The sequence below is a fragment of the Enhydra lutris genome, unplaced genomic scaffold, assembly GCF_002288905.1.
Source record: "Enhydra lutris kenyoni isolate GAN:26980312 unplaced genomic scaffold, ASM228890v2 scaffoldscaffold41, whole genome shotgun sequence".
Taxonomy (NCBI): Eukaryota; Metazoa; Chordata; class Mammalia; order Carnivora; family Mustelidae; genus Enhydra; species Enhydra lutris.
The window spans coordinates 14,477,933-14,496,605 of record NW_019154125.1 but is presented as its reverse complement, the minus strand read 5'-3'; the positions used below and the strand labels follow the sequence as shown (position 1 = coordinate 14,496,605).

General features: G+C 39.9%; 1 protein-coding gene across 1 annotated transcript in view; it reads right to left on the bottom strand.

The window, feature by feature from the left end:
- Positions 1-18,673, bottom strand: part of LOC111155452 (peroxidasin like) — a 446,194-nt gene that overhangs the window by 56,863 nt on the left and 370,658 nt on the right. Inside the window, exon 17 of the mRNA XM_022515616.1 lies at positions 16,631-18,134. Within this exon, the coding sequence (XP_022371324.1) occupies positions 16,631-18,134 (1,504 nt within the window). The remainder of the gene's footprint in view (positions 1-16,630; positions 18,135-18,673) is intronic.

The window sequence follows — 18,673 nt, the reverse complement described above, 5'->3', positions numbered from 1 at the left end:
CTTAGAATAAGATCTAACTTTACAAGGATAAAACCTACTTTAAGAAAGCCTAAAGCCTAGCAACTGCATGGAAAATGGAGTTTGGAGATTGGTTCTCCCAAGTCAGTGACGTTAGCATAACACCTTGAGTTTTCCACATTTCCAATCAGACAAAGCATAAAGCAAAGCCTATCCGAGTCCAAGGTGGAATCACAGTAGTTTATATGCATTTAAAAGTTATGAGACAGAGGGAGAAGTCAAGATGGTGGAGGAGGAGTAGCTGACATGACATCAGGTAGCAGGAGATCAGCTAGATAGTTTATCAAACCATTCCGAACACCTACAAATCCAACAGGATAGCAAAGAGAAGAAGAGCAGCAATTCTAGAAACAGAAAATCGACCACTTTCTGAAAGGTAGGACATATGGAAGGGTGAATCTGAGCAGACAAAAAGATAGAGTGCAGGGGGAGGGGCAAGCTCCCGACAAGTGGAGGAGCAACAGAGCATAAAATCAGAACTTTAAGAAGTCTGCTCCACTGAGGGACATCACTCCAGAGGCTAAAGGGCGGTGGAGCCCTCATGGGAACAGCATAATCTCAGGTCCCATGGGGTCACAGAAGGATTGAGGGTGTCCGACTACAGCAGAGCTCACAGGTATTAGAGCAGGGAAGACAGCAACAGAGATGGAGCAGAGGAGTGAGCTCTCAGCTCTGAGTTATCTTAAACTGTGATCCATTGCACAGAGGGCCACTGCTCTTTGAGCAGTGACCCTACAAGTGGCAGATCCGGGAAGACCCCCCGGGAGAGAAGCAAAGATCTGCAGGGTTTGGAGATTCCAAACGGGGCTGTGTGCCAGAGACAGAAACACTCAGTCACAGGTCAGGTGAGCTCAGAGCATAGCCACAGACCAGGGAGACAGGAGTAATTCAGCGCTTTTCTCCCAGGGTGCATTGAGGTGTGGGGCCCCGAGCTCTCAGCTCCTCAGGCTAGAGATTGGGAGGCCACCATTTTCACTCCTGTCCTCCAGAGCTCTATGGAAAGCATTCAGGGAACAAAAACTCCCGAGAGTGAACCAGAGCAGATTACTTAGCCAGGCCCTGGCAAGGGCGGTGCAATCCTGCCTCCAGCAAAGACACTTGAGAATCACTACAACAGACCCCTCCCCCAGAACATCAGCAAGAAATCCAGCCAAGACCAAGCTCACTTATCAAGAACAGTGGAATTCCAGAGGATGGGAAAGCAGAGCATGGAATTCATGGCTTTCTCCCCATGATTCTTTAGTCTTGCAAAGTTAATTAATTTTTTCAATTTTATTTTTTTTCTTACTCCAATTTTTTTACTTTTACTCTTTCCTCTTTTAACATTTTTTAAAGATTTTTTATTTATTTATTTGACAAACAGAAATCACAAGTAGGCAGAGAGGCAGATAGAGAGAGGGGGGGGAGCAGGCTCCTTGCTGAGCAGAGAGCCCAATGCGGGCCTTGATCCCAGGACCCTGAGATCATGACCTGAGCCGAAGGCAGAGGCTTTAACCCACTGAGCAATCCAGGCGCCCTCTTTTAACATTTTTTAACCAGTTTTTCTTAACAATAGCTTTCTTAAAAAATATTTTGGAACTTTCATTATTATAGTCATATTTTATCCTTCATTATATCTAACTTAATTTTTTGTATACAAAAAAAATTTTTTCTTCTAAAAAATTTTGCGATACAACTTCTTCTAATAGAACAAAATATACCCTAAATCTAGCACAGGGCTTTGTTCTAGTCTCCAGCCTGAGAAAATTCTCTCCAATTTCTTTTTCCTTCTTTTCCCAACTAACTTATCTTATATAACTCCTTTTTTGATTTTTTTTTTTAATTTTCATCTTACAGTCATAATCCATCCTTTCATCATGTTTACCCTTATTTTTGGGTACTATATATATATATATATATATATATACACACATTTTTTTTCTTTCTTTAAAATTTTGGGAGGTAGTTTCTTCTAAGAGACCAAAATACACCCAAAATTAAGTGGGTGACTGCTCTATTCACCAGTCTAAGATATTTTCTTAAAGTTTTTTTTTTTCTAACCTCTTTTTACCCCCTTTCTTCTCCCCACAATTTGGGGTCTCTTCTAATTTGGTTATGCACATTTTTCTGGGGTCTTTGCCACACTTTAAGTATTTTATTCTCTCATTCATATATCATTATCTGGATAAAATGACAAGGCAGAAAAACTCACCACCAAAAAAAGAACAAGAGGCAATACCGAAGGATAGGGACCTAATCAATATGGACGTTAGTAAAATGTCAGATCTAGAGTTCAGAATGACAATTCTCAAAGTGCTAGCTGGGCTCAAAAAAGGCATGGAAGATCTTAGAGAAACCCTGTCTGGAGAAATAAAAGCCCATTCTGGAGAAATAAAAGAACTAAAATCTAACAAAGCTGAAATTTAAAAAAAAAGCTATTAATGAGGTAAAATAAAAAATGGAGGCTCTCACTGCTAGGATAAATGAGGCAGAGGAGAGAATTAGTGATATAGAAGACTAAATGATGGAGAATAAAGAAGCTGAGCAAAAGAGAGACAAACAACTACTGGACCATGAGGGGAGAATTCGAGAGATAAGTGATACCATAAGACAAAACAACATTAAAATAATTGGGATTCCAGAAGAAGAAAAAAGAGAGAGGGGAGCAGAAGGTATATTGGAGCAAATTATGTAGAGAGTTACTCTAATATGGCAAAGGGAACAAGCATCAAAATGCAGGAGGCGAAGAGAAGCCCCCTCAAAATCAATAAGAATAGGTCCACACCCCATCATCTAATAGTAAAACTTACAAGTCTCAGTGATGAAGAGAAAATCCTGAAAGCAGCCTGGTATAAAAGACTGTAACGTACAATGGTAAAAATATTAGATTGACAGCAGACTTATCCACAGAAACCTGGCAGGCCAGAAAGAGCTGGCATGATATATTCAGAGCACTAAATGAGAAAAACATGCAGCCAAGAATACTATATACAGCTAGGCTATCATTGAAAATAGAAGGAGAGATTAAAAGCTTCCAGGACAAACAAAAACTGAAAGAATTTGCAAACACCAAACAAGCTCTACAGGAAATATTGAAAGGGGTCCCCTAAGCAAAGAGAGACCCTAAAAGTAGTAGGTCAGAAAGGAACAGACAATATACAGTAACAGTCACCTTATAGGCAATACAATGGCACTAAACTCATATCTCTCAATAGTTACCCTGAATGTTAATGGGCTAAATGCCCCAATCAAAAGACACAGGGTATCAGAATGGATAAAAAAACAAAACCCATCTATATGCTGTCTATGAGAAACTCATTTTAGACCCAAAGACACCTCCAGATTTAGAGTGAGGGGGTGGAAAACAATTTACCATACTAATGTACATCAAAAGAAAGCTGGGGTGGCAATCCTTATATCAGATCAATTAGATTTTAAGCCAAAGACTATAATAAGACATGAGGAAGGACACTATATCATACTCAAAGGGCCTGTACAACAAGAAGATCTAACAATTTTAAATATCTATGCCCCTAACATGCGAGCAGCCAACCATATAAACCAGTTAATAACAAAATCAAAGAAACACATTGACAATAATATAGTAATAGTAGGGGACTTTAACACTCCCCTCACTGAAATGGACAGATCATCCAAGCAAAAGATCAACAAGGAAATCAAGGCCTTAAATGACATACTGGACCAGATGGACATCACAGATATACTCAGAACATTCCATCCCAAAATAACAAAATACACATTCTTCTCTAGTGCACATGGAACATTCTCCAGAATAGATCACATTCTGTGTCACAAATCAGGTATCAACTGGTACCAAAAGATTGGGATCATTCCCTGCATATTTTCAGACCACAATGCTCTGAAGCTAGAACTCAATCATAAGAGGAAATTTGGAAAGAACCTAAATACATGGAGGCTAAAGAGCATCCTACTAAAGAATGAATGGGTCAACCAGGAAATTAAAGAAGGAATGAAAAAAATCTTGGAAACAAATGATAATGAAAGCACAATGGTTCCAAATCTGTGGGACACAGCAAAGGCAGTCCTGAGAGTAAAATGTACAGTGATACAAGCCTTTCTCAAAATACAAGAAATGTCTCAAACACAAAACCTAATCCTACACCTAAAGGAGCTGGAGAAAGAACAGCAAAGAAAGCCAAAATCCAGCAGGAGAAGAGAAATAATAAAGATCAGAGTAGAAATCAATGAAATAGAAACCAAAAATTTTAAAAAAATGAACAAATCAACGAAACTAGGAGCTGGTTCTTTGAAAGAATTGATAAGATTGATAAACCTCTGGACAGACTTATCAAAAAGAAAAGAGAAAGGACCCAAATAAATAAAATAATGAATGAAAGAGGAGAGATGACAACCAACACCAAAGAAATACAAACAATTATAAGAACATATTATGAGCAACTATACGTGAGCAATTTTGACAATCTGGAAGAAATGGATGCATTCCTAAAGATGTATAAACTACCAAAACTGAACCAGGAGGAAATATAAAACCTGAACAGACCCATAACCAGTAAGGAGATTGAAGCAGTCATCAAAAATCTCCCAAAAAACAAGAGCCAAGGGCCAGATGGCTTCCCAGGGAAATTCTACCAAGCATTTATTTATTTTTTTTTAAAGATTTTATTCATTTATTTGACAGAGAAAGAGAGAGATCACAAGTAGGCAGAGATGCAGGCAGAGAGAGGGAGAAGTAGGTTCACTGCTGAGCAGAGAGCCCGATGCGGGGCTCGATCCCAGGATCCTGAGATCATGACCTGAGCTGAAGGCAGAGGCTTAACCCACTGAGCCACCCAGGTGCCCCTCTACCAAGCATTTAAAGAAGAATTAATTCCTATTCTCCTGAAACTGTTCCAAAAAAATAGAAATGAAAGGAAAACTTCCAAACTCATTTTATGAGGCCAGCATTACCCAAAACCAGACAAAGGCCTTATCAAAAAAGAGAGCTACAGGCCAATATCCTTGACGAACAGAGTTGCGAAAATTCTCACCAAAATACTAGCCAATAAGATCCAACAGTACATGAAAAGGATTATTCACCACGACCAAGTGGGATTTATTCCTGGGCTACAAGGTTGGTTCAACATCTGCAAATCAATCAATGTGATAAAATACATTAAAATTAGAAAAAAAAAGATGATGTGATACTCTCAGTAGATGCTGAAAAAGCATTTGAAAAAGTACACTACCCTTTCTTGATCAAAACTCTTTAGAGTGTAGGGATAGAGAGTACATATCTCAGTATCATCAAGCCATCTATGAAAAACCTATAGTGAATATCATTCTCAATGGAGAAAAACTGAGAGCTTTTCTGCTAAGGTCAGGAACACATCAGGGATGTCCATTATCACTGCTGCTATTCAACATAGTAATAGAAGTCATAGCCTCAGCAATCAGACAACAAGAAGAAGTTAAAGGCATCCAAATTGGCAAAGAAGAAGTCAAACTACCATTCTTTGCACATGATATGATACTTTATGTGGAAAATCCAAAAGACTCCACTCCAAATCTGCTAGAACTTACACAGGAATTCAGTAAAGTGTCAGGATATAAAATCAACGCACAGAAATCAGTTGCATTTCTATACACCAACAACATAGGAGAAAGAGATATTGAGGAGTCAATCCCACTTATAGTTGCACCCAAAACCATAAGATACCTAGGAATAAATCTAATCAAAGAGGAAAAGAATCTGTTCTTAGAAAACTATAAAGTACTCATGAAAGAAATTGACGAAGACACAAAGAAATGGAAAAATGTTCCATGCTCATGGATTAGAAGAACAAATATTGTGAAAATGTCTATGCTACCTAAAGCAATCTACACATTTAATGCAATCCCTATCAAAATACCATCATTTTTTTTCAAAGATATGGAACAAATAATACTAAAATTTATACAGAACCAGAAAAGACCTCAAATAGGCAGAGGAATGTTGAAAACGAAAGCCAAAGTTGGTGGCATCACAATTCCAGACTTCAAGCTCTACTATATAGCTGTCATCATCAAGACAGTATGGTACTGGCACAAAAACAGATACATAGATCAGTGGAACAGACTAGAAAGCCCGGAAATAGACCCTCAACTCTATGGTCAACTAATCTTTGACAAAGCAGGAAAGAATGTCCAATGGAAAAAAGACAGCCTCTTCAATAAATGGTGTTGGGAAAATTGGATAGCCACATGCAGAAAAATGAATTTGGACCACTTCCTTACACGACACACAAAAATAGACTCAAAATGGATGAAAGACCTTAATGTGAGACAGGAATCCATGAAAATCCTTGAGGATAAAGCAGGCAGCAACCTCTTCGACCTCAGCCACAGCAACTTCTTCCTAGGAACATCACCAAAGACAAGGGAAGCAAGGGCAAAAATGAACTATTGGGACTTCATCAAGATCAAAAGCTTTTGCACAGCAAAGGAAACAGTTAACAAAACCAAAAGACAACTGACAGAATGGGAGAAGATATTTGCAAATGACATATCAGATAAAGGGCTAGTATCCAAAATCTATAATGAGCTTATCAAACTCAACACCCAAAGAACAAATAATCCAATCAAGAAATGGGTAGAGGACATGAACAGACATTTCTGCAAAGAAGACATCCAGATGGCCAAAAGACACATGAAAAAGTGCTTCAGATCACTCGGCATCAGGGAAATACAAATCAAAACCACAATGAGGTACCATCTCATAGCAGTCAGAGTGGCTAAAATTAACAAGTCAGGAAATGACAGGTGGGAATGGTGGGAATGCAAGCTGGTGCAACCACTCTGGAAAACAGCATGGAGGTTCCTCAAAAAGTTGAAAATAGAGATACCCTATGACTCACCAATTGCATTATTTACCCTAAAGATACAAATGTAGTGATCTGAAGGGGCATGTGCACCTGAATGTTTATAGCAGCAATGTCTACAATAACCAAACTATGGAAAGAACTTAGATGTCCATCAACAGATGAATGGATAAAGAAGATGTGGTATATATATACAATGTAATACTATGCAGCCATCAAAAGAAATGAAATCTTGCCATTTGCGATGACATGAATGGAACTAGAAGGTATTATGCTGAGCAAAATAAGTCAATCAGAGAAAGACAATTATCATATGATCTCCCCAATATAAAGAATTTGAGAGACAACATGGGAGTTTAGGGGGTAGGGTAGGAAAAAATGAAACAAGATGGGATCGGGAGGGAGACAAACCATAACAGACTCTTAATCTCACAAAACAAACTGAGGGTTGCTGGGGGGAGAGGGGTAGAGAGAGGGTGGTTGGATTTGGACATTGGGGCAGGTATGTGCTATGGTGAGTGCTGTGAAGAGTGTAAACTTGGCAATTCACAGACCTGTACCCCTGGGGCTAATAATAAGTAGTCAATAGTAATCAACTCCAAAAGAATGGCTGTGATGTTGAATTGATCAGGAAAGGACCTTAAAGCCATTATTATCTATGTATTTTTAAAATTAAATATGTTGTGTTCTTAATGAGTTAATATTTAGATAAATGTCAACAGAGAATTAGGAACCTTAAAAAATGTAAATTTTAGAACTAATGTAACTGAAATGAAAATTTTACTTGTTTGTATTGAAGAGGAGATTGAAGACAGCAGAAGTGTCAGTGAACTTGAAAGGAAAATTAGTAGAAAATATCCAACCTGAGGAAGAAACTAACATAGAGTTCCAAAGTAATCTAGAAAAGACACTGTTAGATTTCTGTTCAACAGGAATGGATACATAAATCACAAAAAGACTTGCATATAAGTCTTCATAACAGCATCATTGAGAATAGTGAAAACTAGAAAGCCCAATGGCCACCTCAGGTGAATGAATAAATAAATATTTGTACATTCATATAAATAATGCTACTCACATTAACAACACAATATATCATCCATTGACACACCTGACACCTGGATGAATTTTCAAAAACATGCTATGAACAACAAGCCAAGCTTAAAAGAAAACATACAGTATGATTCCATTTACACAAAGTCCTTGAACAGTGATCAAAATCTGATCTGTGGCTGCTGGGGAAGGCCAGGTAGGAAAATAAAAAGCATGTGAAAGTAAAAAGCATGAAGTGAGTTTCTGAGGCGAGGAAATGTGGTCTTGACTGGGTGACAATTAAATAGGTATGAATACTCTTCAAAGTCATCATATTGTACACTCAAAATATGCATCTTAGTGTGTGTTACATCAACCATATGACTAAAAATGTAATTTTAGTTTAGTCAGCTTTGGGGCATTTAGATAAAATACATTAAACTGCATCCAGATAAATTTTTTCAGCAAAATGGAACTTAAAAATAAAATGAAGCATATATTTTGTTCATTACAAAGTTCTCTACAAAGTATTAGAATATCATCTTGTATATGATCATAACGATATTAGTATGCATTAGTATAATATATATGTATAATACAGTATAAATTTCTTCAGTCAAATGATTAGCGTTGTAAAATATTCTAATACAGCATCAATTTTCAAAGGTAGGAATAAAAGCAGATTCTGAAAGGAATTCATTTCTAAAACACAATTACCTAGACTCATCACTATAAAATCCACAAAACTGATGCTAAATGAAATGTCATTAAATGTCATGCTTTCAAGTGTTGAATTAATTATTTTGCAATCCATTTTTGCTAAATGAATGGTCCTGAGTGCCTTCTAAGAACTGGACCTCTGGGTATAACTGACTGACAGGCTGATTTTTAATTGTCCTCTTGTCACTTTTTATTTGCTCAGTCCTGTGTTTTCCTTGTTTCAGGGCTACAGGGTTGATTGAATGAGTTTTTAATTTTTTGAAATTGGGGTTAAGGTAATGCAAGAATGAAACGCATATATTTGCTGGGCTGTAACATTTATTCCTTTGTATATAAAATAAGCATATATTGTAGTTAATTGAGGACTCTAAATATTTGATGAAAAAAAAAGAATTGGTATGGATGGATAAGTGTAAAAACCTAATTTACACCTAAGAAAACTTCATCTGGCCAAGGTGTTCAAACTAAGAATAGTTTTCGAATCCAGGGCCCTTAGGGAACTAAAATGAACCTCTCCAGGCTGCCACACTTCCCTGAACAGACTATCCGGTGTCTACAAAGCTGTTGCCTTGCGCTTGGCCGTGGGCTCATCTCTGGGGACTCAAAGATAAATTAGACAATTTATCTGCAACCAAGAAGGACATTCTCTTGGAACCCAGTCATTAAATTAATATGTTCTCTCGAAAGGCAGAAATGTGATGGAATGAAAATGACCAGGCGAAGGAAGGCTCTGAAAATGGCATTTAGAGTCAAGCAATATGACTTGGTATAATTGCATAAGATGGTATACTTCTAAAATTATTGTTTAGAGAAAATATGATACTCAGGCATCTTGTGCGAGCTATGCCATGAAATGCTGTATGTGACCTTGGGAGCTAAGAGAGAGCCGTCTGTGGTGCACCATATGTATAAAACAGGAGATAAGAGAGCTGAGGGAGAATGAAAAATAAATCCTGAGCAGAAAGGAACAGAGATAAGAGGTGGAGAGAAAATTCTGGTCCTCTGGAGGCCTGACTATATTTAAACAGTCTAGTATCCTTCTGTAACTGAAAGAACAAAGTCACTCCTTCCTAAGGGATAGGAGACAAGGACAGTTGAGCTAGGACTAAGAACAGATGGTAGTTTCAAGTTTGGGGCTGTTTTTGGCTAAGGGAACAACCATTTTGAGATAGGAGGTGGGGGAGCACCCATTGCACACAAGTGGGAACCCCTAAGGGGAAAAGGGAGGTGTTAAATAAATATGGGTTCCAAACAAATGTTTGTTAAATTAATAGGAGAAAACAGTATCCACAGGTGGCTTTAGGAATCTGAGTCCTCTAAAAAATACATGCAGGGACGCCTGGGTGGCTCAGTTGGTTAAGCAGCTGCCTTCGGCTCAGGTCATGATCCCAGCGTCCTGGGATCGAGTCCCACATCGGGCTCATTGCCCGTCAGGGAGCCTGCTTCTCCCTCTGCCTCTGCCTGCCATTCTGTCTGCCTGTGCTCGCTCTCTCTCCCTCTCTCTCTCTCTGACAAATAAGTAAATAAAATCTTAAAAAAAAATAAAATAAAAAATACATGCAGAGTTGGGGGTACATAATTTTGCTGTATTTCTCTGCAAAAGAAGATTCATAACTCCTAACTTATTTTTTAAATGGTCTAACATGGAATGGCTAAGAATCACTATTTCACAGAAACTAAAGTTGCTAACATACTAACCATTCAATAAAGGTAAAGAGATGATGTTGATGAAAAGTCCTTTAAGGCAGGTATGAATATGGAAGCTCAGAAACATCTAGAAGAATGAGAGCCAGGAATCTTGAGAAAGGAAGGCCAAGACACAAAAAAGGTGGGCAGCCTCCCTCAGGTGTCGGGATAGAGACAGATGGTACAAGCTGTTGAGAAGGCAACATTGCAGAGTCTGACCTTATGGTACTCAGGATGGAGAAAGGGGGGAAAACTAAGTGTTTTTGTTTCTTTAATAGTATCAAATGAAGCAGCTATTAAATAGATGCATGTACTGAATATAAATTATGTAATAGTGAATTGTAAGCTATTCTTTAATAAAGCTGAGGCAGCTGCACATCCCTGTGATAATGGGAGACAAATAACCTTGTATTTATTAAAGAACAAAAGTAACCATATCCACAAAAAATCCACACATTTTCAAAAGAGGATTCAAAAATAGCCATCAAAATGGCCTCTCTGTGTTTGAAAATTTATGTTCTCCACTCAGTGGATAATTAATCCTCACATTCAGCTCATTATATGTCTTGCAAAGAATAAAAAGAAACAGCATGATATTTTAGAGCGAAAACAATCCTATAAAAAGAGAAATCATTCATTTTCATGTAGTCTTTAAACAACTCTGAAAACTTAAACATTTTTGACAAGAAAAAGATAAAGAGAAAAGGGGAAGGAATGAGGGAGGGACGGTGAGAGGGAGGGAAGGAAAGAGGGTGAGAAGGAAGAAGGAAAGAACTAAGGCAGGGAAGCAGAGAGGAAAAGAAAGAAATTCCCGCAGCTCTTGGCACTAGAGGAAGTTAAGAAGCCTGTGCATTTCACAATCCTAGCAAAGGCTGTAGGTCTTTGGGTCCAAGAAAAGTGAAGTGAGCACAATAAAAGCCAAAGGGTTTCATACCGCTCCTGTCTGCTTCTTCTAGAGCTCCTGTTGCCTTTCTTTTTATCTATCTGGATTCTATCTACGATTCCACTTGGGGAAAAAGTGTCAATTTCACCCATAAGTCTTAATATCTTTGGAGTGGGATGAGTTAGATGCTAATTACTAGATTAGACGCTTCCACGCAGCACACTCTACAAGTCAGCAAGACCAATGGCTTCTAGTTTCTCCTGCTAATCACACTAGCTCTGGTGCCTGCCAGGTCTTTCCTCCATATTTCTTATATCTCAAATGACCTCCGTCTGCCCTCTCAGAGGACAGTCGCTCATGGATAACTGCCACTCCTCTGTTAAGACTGAGTTATTTTTGTTCTGTTTTGTTTTGTTTTGTTTTGTTTTGCAGTATAGTTAACATGCAGTGTGATATTAATTTCAGGTATACACCATACTGATTTAACAATTCTGCACATTCCTCAGTGCTCACCATAATAAGTATAGCCACCATCTGTCACCAAACAATGTTATTACAACATTACTGACTATATTCCCCACGTTGTACTTTTCATTCTCCATGACTTATTTATTTTATGACTGGCAGTTTATACTTCTTAATCTCCTTTATTTATTTCATCCATCCTGCCAGCCCCCTCCCCTCTGGCAACCATCAGTTTCTTTTCTGTTTAAGAGTTCTTTGCTTGTTTGTATGCTCAACATCACTCATCATCTGGGAAATGCAAATCAAAACCACAATGAGATATCACCTCACACCTCTCAGAATGGGTCACAGCAAAAAGACAAGAAATAATAAGTGTTGGTGAGGGCATGGAGATAAAGGAACGCTGGTGCACTATTAATGGGAATGTAAAGTGATGCAACCACTGTGGAAAACAATATGGAGGACAGAACTTTGACACCACTTTCTTGAAGGAATCCATCATGATCTCCTAACTGCCGTGGCTCCACATGTCACATGACAGGGTTATGTGACTTGTGAGTTCCCCACGCCCTAGGCTCTGAGCTCCTTGAGGAGAATCTAAAGTACCTCACCAATCTTACAGAAATGAACTGAAAGCTGACTAAAACAATGCCCCGGTGTGGCTTTCTTGTGACAGACCAGGTATTCCTCATGGCAAAACTGTTGGTCATTCAAGAGGAAAGTTGTAGCATGGCTTCTGCATGTTTTTCTGGCTTTTTAATAGCTGCCTAAAGATCCAATGTGAAGGTACAAGGAAAATTAGATTTTACTTCTGGGTGGTAAACTGACCCAAGGCTTCAAAATTAACTGAAATAAAGAAAAGTCATTGGCTTTGTATACCAGATGACACATAAAGATGAGGTGATATATTCTGGAATATGAAGATACTATGTGTGAATTAAAACTATTAATTAAAGAGCACCTTCTGAATTACCATTTTATTATATCCATAGTCATTAACTGAAAAAAATATATATATATATGCTCTTAGACCTGAAAGGACCTCAAGGACATTTTAGTGAAACAACCTCACTTTATAGGTAAGAGAACAAAAGCTAATCTAAAGTCGTCCAAGATTGCAGTACTCAATCTGTCCAACAGAAGGAACCTGGGCCTCCTGGCACCACCTTTTCATCCCCCCATCACCCTCTGAGGTTTCTCTTAGTTTTACACTATCCCATGTAGCCCTTCTCTATGTCCCAAATATTTTTTTGTATTTTTTTTAATTTTTTATTTTTTAGTACAGGTCTGTGAATCACCAGTTTGTCCCAAATATTTTTAACTATCGCAAAATTTGTACAAGGTACAGCAAATACCAATTATTTTAAACAACCTCTTCTTCCCTGAAACCCTCATATTCCGGTGCTCCCCATTCCTGCCCACAGAGATGATGGCTAATGACCCTGGGGTTAAAGGCTCCTGTCTGAGCTGCAGCTGCTGTTGGTTGAGCTGTCACCTGGGAGTCAGCAGAGTTTACCCACTTGCTCATCACAGTCATACTTGTGATTTGGATTACGTAATTCATTAAATGTTACATAAAATAATGAAGCCTTTGTGTAAAAGAGGAGAGTACTTATTCCTGTGAAGACCAAATTCAGTGTTTTGGGAAGGGTTGTCAAATGGAGAATCAAACATCAATGCCAATTAGTTGCATGTTATGTTACTATGGGGGAATGATAGAAACATGTACAAGGAATCTGCATTCATACCATCACTTCCCTGGAAAATTCCTATTCCCCTTTCAAAACAAACTTTTACACACACAAAAGATTCAGCCTGGGCACAAGCTTCTGAATTCTAATCAGCAGATCCGTATTAAACCAGCAATGACAAAACCAGAACACAGACTTTGCACCTTCCCCGCTTGCTGCCCCAAAGCGCAAGTTACAGGACTTAATGTGTGCTCAAATGTGTAAAATTAAAATACCGAGGACATATGTATGCATTATTTTTATGATTCTCCACTTTAGTCAATTCTTAAGCTGTCCTAATTATCTGAAATATGGAGTTTTTAATGTTCCAGGGCAGTATTTATTTTGTTGATTTTTTTTTCAGCTGTTATTTTGTTGATTTAATGATATGCCCTACTTGTTTCTAAATTTGACTGAAGTGCTTTAGAAACAAACTTAAAACCACACTTGCAAAATAACACAGAAAGGAAAAGAAGTAACAAGTAACAGGAGAGAGTAAAGCAATAAGTATGTAAACGGGCATATGGAAAGCCATGGCACCCTCCTTAGTAAAATCAGCTCCTGACAAACTGCTATCTATGAATTTAAAGATGGAGACTGTAAACACAACTCCAACTTATCTATTTTGTGCTCGTGGTTGAATGAATCTGAGGTTGCTGTTTTATAAATTTACTACGAATGCCAGAGCAAAGTCAGACACCTAGCAGCCTAAGAGGAAAGTAAGGTAGTCAGCTTCCTGGCCTCCCCACATCTACTCATGCTGGTCAGTCCTGCTCTCCTCAGGCTAAGGCCAGGTACCAGGCTGCACAAAGTTCCCACAGTTCAAACATTCCCCAAAGCAGGGATAAAGACTCATTGTTAGGTTTCAGAAGACTCAGTGTTAACATCCCAAATGCATTAAAGGAGGACAAAGAAAGCCAGGTGTGTGAACACTCCATGTGCAGTATATGAGCGAGCCACTGTCCATCTCAGAGGTCAGTCATGCCTTGCACTGGCCACTAGGAGTATGCGTCCTGCAGCAGAGGGCCTGCATCTATATTCCAGTCTAATGCTGTGTGTGGCAATGACATGCAGTCTGCTTCATCACACATGAGAGCCAGAGGATTCAGGAAGACTTTGTGACGGGGACATTTTATTTTATTTTTTTTTTTAAGATTTTATTTATTTATTTGACAGACAGAGATCACAAGTAGGCAGAGAAGAAGGCAGAGAGAGAGGAGGAAGCAGGGTCCCTGCTGAGCAGAGAGCCCGATGCGGGGCTCGATCCCAGGACCCTGAGATCATGACCTGAGCAGAAGGCAGAGGCTTTAACCCACTGAGCCACCCAGGCGCCCCTGTGACGGGGACATTTTAAAAGGACACATTGCTCCTACTCTATAATTGGTGATGAATTTACAGGTTAGCTGCAAGTTGAGAAGTGGGACCCCAATGAGTCACAAAGCAAGACTTGCTCCCAGGTCTATTCAATGTAGATGACGTGCTTACAGGAAACATTTAAAATGAATATAGTGTTGCAAAGACTGCCAAGAGCCTATCTCCCCTTCTTCTTTCTTCACCTGAATTGTGGTGGAATGGAATTCCTTGCTGCTAGCCTCTCCTTCTCCCAGGACAGCTTGTGCAGGTTAGCATTTCACAGAAAAGTCTTCCTGGAGTCACTCTCTTGCTTTACAGAGAATGAAGATCAAACTCCCTTGCATGGCATACAGGGTCCTTTGAAAGCTTCCCCTTGTCACCTTTCTACCCCCTCCTGCCATGCAACCCCATGCCTTCCTGCTTCTTTCCCTCTCCCTGGGATACTGTCTGCCATTCCCACTTCATTCAATTTATCACACTCAGAAAATTCCAAGAGAAGATCAAATGGCATCTTTTATCACTAGCTTGGGGTGACTCTTACACATACTTTCCATTTCTCAGCTCTGTGTTTCCATAACATTCAATTCCCATCTCTATGACAATCTTTTCCACACTGATTACAGCCAGCTCCCTGCATGCTGTCTGGCTCTTCAGGAAGCTATTTCTTTCATCTAGGGTCTCAGTGCTTAGCACAGGGCTGGATCAGAGCATATGTGCAATCTAATAATGCTGCTGACAACTGAAATGATAATGTTACAATAAATCTATCCACAGGTAAGACTTTTTGATTACCTATGATGCACTAGAACTGAACTAGGCATTTGATACATTCTATATAATTTCACCTTTGAACAACTCCGACAAGGAGGTAGTGTTTTCTCATTTTATATGTATTCTGAGATTTAAAGCTGTTCAAATACTTTTCACAAGCTCTCATCACTAATAAGTGGTGGAATAGAGATTTAAACCAGGTCTCTATGAATCCAAAGACAATGTTCTTGCAAATTCAATCTGCATGATGCTCTGATATTTTCTACATATATTACACATTTTCTTAGTCTAATATTCTACATAAGTATGAAACAAATTCTAGTGGCATAAAAAATCATAGTCTTAATATTACAAGAAAGGGCCTAATCTTGGCAATTAGCACCATAATTTGCAATTTTAAGCTTCTATAAAAGATTTCAGATTAATATACCATAAGCTATCAATAAGCATGTTAGTCTTCTGTATTTGCCAACTACGGACAAAACTTCTTAATAAAATATTTCTTTAATTTTTTTTTTCTTAATATTCTGGAGGATGAAGGAGGGTAAGCATGAGGAGCAGTTAGAGTTGTTTCCTGGAAATGTCCCATATTTGTAAGTGAAAAGGAAATTTGAATCTCACATATAGAGAACATAATATTAGTACTTTACTGAAAGGCACTAATGATGTAGTGAATAAACCTCGACTTACATTCTGATGATAAATTTAGATTATTTGTTCTTTTGACAAAAACTAATTTATGTTTTGATTTCACTACTTTGCTCTGCCTAAGTAAGCGAATGTGATGGACTTATTACAAGGCTTTACATTCAAACTTGAGACCTTACTGTATCAATAAAAAGGCCTTGATTGGATTACCACCCGACAGGAATGCAGGAGACCAGCCCACCTCTTCTAGTTGAAATGTACTAGCAAGTACTAGCAGGGAGGCAGCAATATTTACATTTATTTACAAAGGAAATGGATAGACAGAGGGGTTACTGCTTAGTCTCTAGAAATCCTTCCTTTAGTATTTGACTTTTCCCACAATAACAATTATTAAAGGCTCTGCAGTTAACATCCCCAGGCAACCAAATCCAACCATACAAAATGTCCTTTAACACTTCTCCCTCTCCCAGGAAACATATAAATCTAAGCAACATTTGCACACTTACTTTTTCAGTTTTTGTCGAATCTCTGAATCTTTAATCTCGTTTTGAAGATCCTCAAAATTTTCAACAGATGTCAAATTGCAGAAAACTCTGAAGTCAGCATAGGGAGGGATCCCGTGGTCTCGCCCCCTTTGAATGTTGGTGGCAGCCAAATCCAGCGCTACAGAGTGGGCCGTGGAGAACAGCTTCTCGGTTAGCTCTACACTGAGCAGCTGGGAAGGCACCCGCAATTTAGCGGGCACACCAAATAGCCCCCGAAGGAGTGGATCTATCCCACCTTCCTCGATTATTCTGGAGGGTGAAAAGAAAGCTTTATGGAGTGGAAGGTGGCCTTCAGGGATTTCTCCAAAGGTGTCATTCAGTCGATAAAGAATAGGATTGATTAACGTGTGACCAAATCTGAAGGCTGCAGTAGCAAAAGAGTTAATGATCCCTGCATTCACATTGGGGTTGTAGCCCTGGTAATCCTGCAGCATTTTCATGCCAGGTGCCCCCAGAATCTTGGGCAGCCAGTGGCTGTAGGTAATGTGCTGCAGCTGAGCACCTACAATCTTCCTGGCTTCATGATAAAGGGTGTCTCTGTCCCAGTGGGGATTCAGGGAAGACAGCTCCGTGGCGACCCTGTTGTGTTCCCGAAACCACAAGGTGTGCATGGCTGTGAGGGCCAGCTGCTCGTTCGCCCTGTGGTCCCCAGCCAGGAAACAGGGGCTGCGGCTGTCCTGCTCTGGCCTTGTGCACTCGGTGGGTGGGCCCGAAGAAAAGGGCAGTAAGGGCTTTCCGGATGGGACCCACGGCAAGCCTGTCCTCAGGAGTCCCCGGGGCTCTGAGTAGTCTCGCAAAATTTGAGATTCCCGCTCTGAGCTCCCATAGATATTAGAGGCATCTATATATGCTGTGAGCTGGTTAATCTGTTCTCTCGCGTAGACTGAATTCATCACTAAGGAGGTCATGCCGCTGCCACACACGGGACTGGAGCGTGCAAAGAACATGCACGGCGCTCGAGTCCCTCGGGGATCAGTGTCAGGAATGATGATGGGGAAGCAAGGCGGATCATTCGTACACACCGAGCTACACAGCCGCCCATCAGAGAAGCGAGATGTGCTCAACGCAGGCACTGTGTGGTCCAGATCATGGTCTAAAAATTGACCCCACTGCATGAGCATGTGTGTGTATCGATGGTCAGGGGTGACAGTGGCCGTAGCCACCAGCTCTGTGGAGACCAGCCTGGGCGGTGGGAGGGGATACCGGCCTGACAGGGTGTGACGGCCGACCCCCCGTGGCAGGTTGAAGCCGTTCTCGTAGGCAGGCTTCAGGATGCGCTCAAAGGCAGTCAGGGAGGCACCCCACATGGGGTGCTGCAGGTTGTTGCACGTCCCATCCTGGGCTCGGTACTTCTGATGGAAACACATGTCAGAGCAGTTGGGCACCTGCCTATGGGCTGTACATCCAGATAAATTGGCGATGAGGCTGAGGTAGTGCGGCGACACCAAGTCATTGTAGCGGAATTCTGAAACAGAGCCGCAAAGGCAATGAAGAGAGCTGTCCTTGAGGAGGAGCGAGAGGGAGACCTCAACCCAAGGTGCCCTAGGGATGGGCCATTCTAGGCAGGCAGAAATCTTTCCTACATCCATTAGGACAAAACGGAAAGTTCTAATAAAAATGGGGGGGGGCATTGCTTAGCAATGCCTCTCTTATGAGCAGTTGCTAATGGCTAGAACGAACAGAAAAGGAGAGACATGTCCCAGTTCCCACCAAACTCTTAGTTCTGTGACTTTACCAATACAATGTTGGTAAGGGTTTGGTAAGCCCTCATCACGAGATTGTAATATTGTTTATTTCCACTTCCGATTTCTTTCTTCCAGGTTTTATTCTCCTGGAGGACAGGATCTAAGACATGCTAGCGTGGATGGTATGAATATTAACCTGCATGATAGTTGATAAAAAGGGATTTAGCAGTAACTTTTAAACTACCACAAACTGTCATTCCCCTGGGAACGTGCAATACAACGTGGAGGTGTTTTGGAGCCAATCTTTTAACAGAGTTTA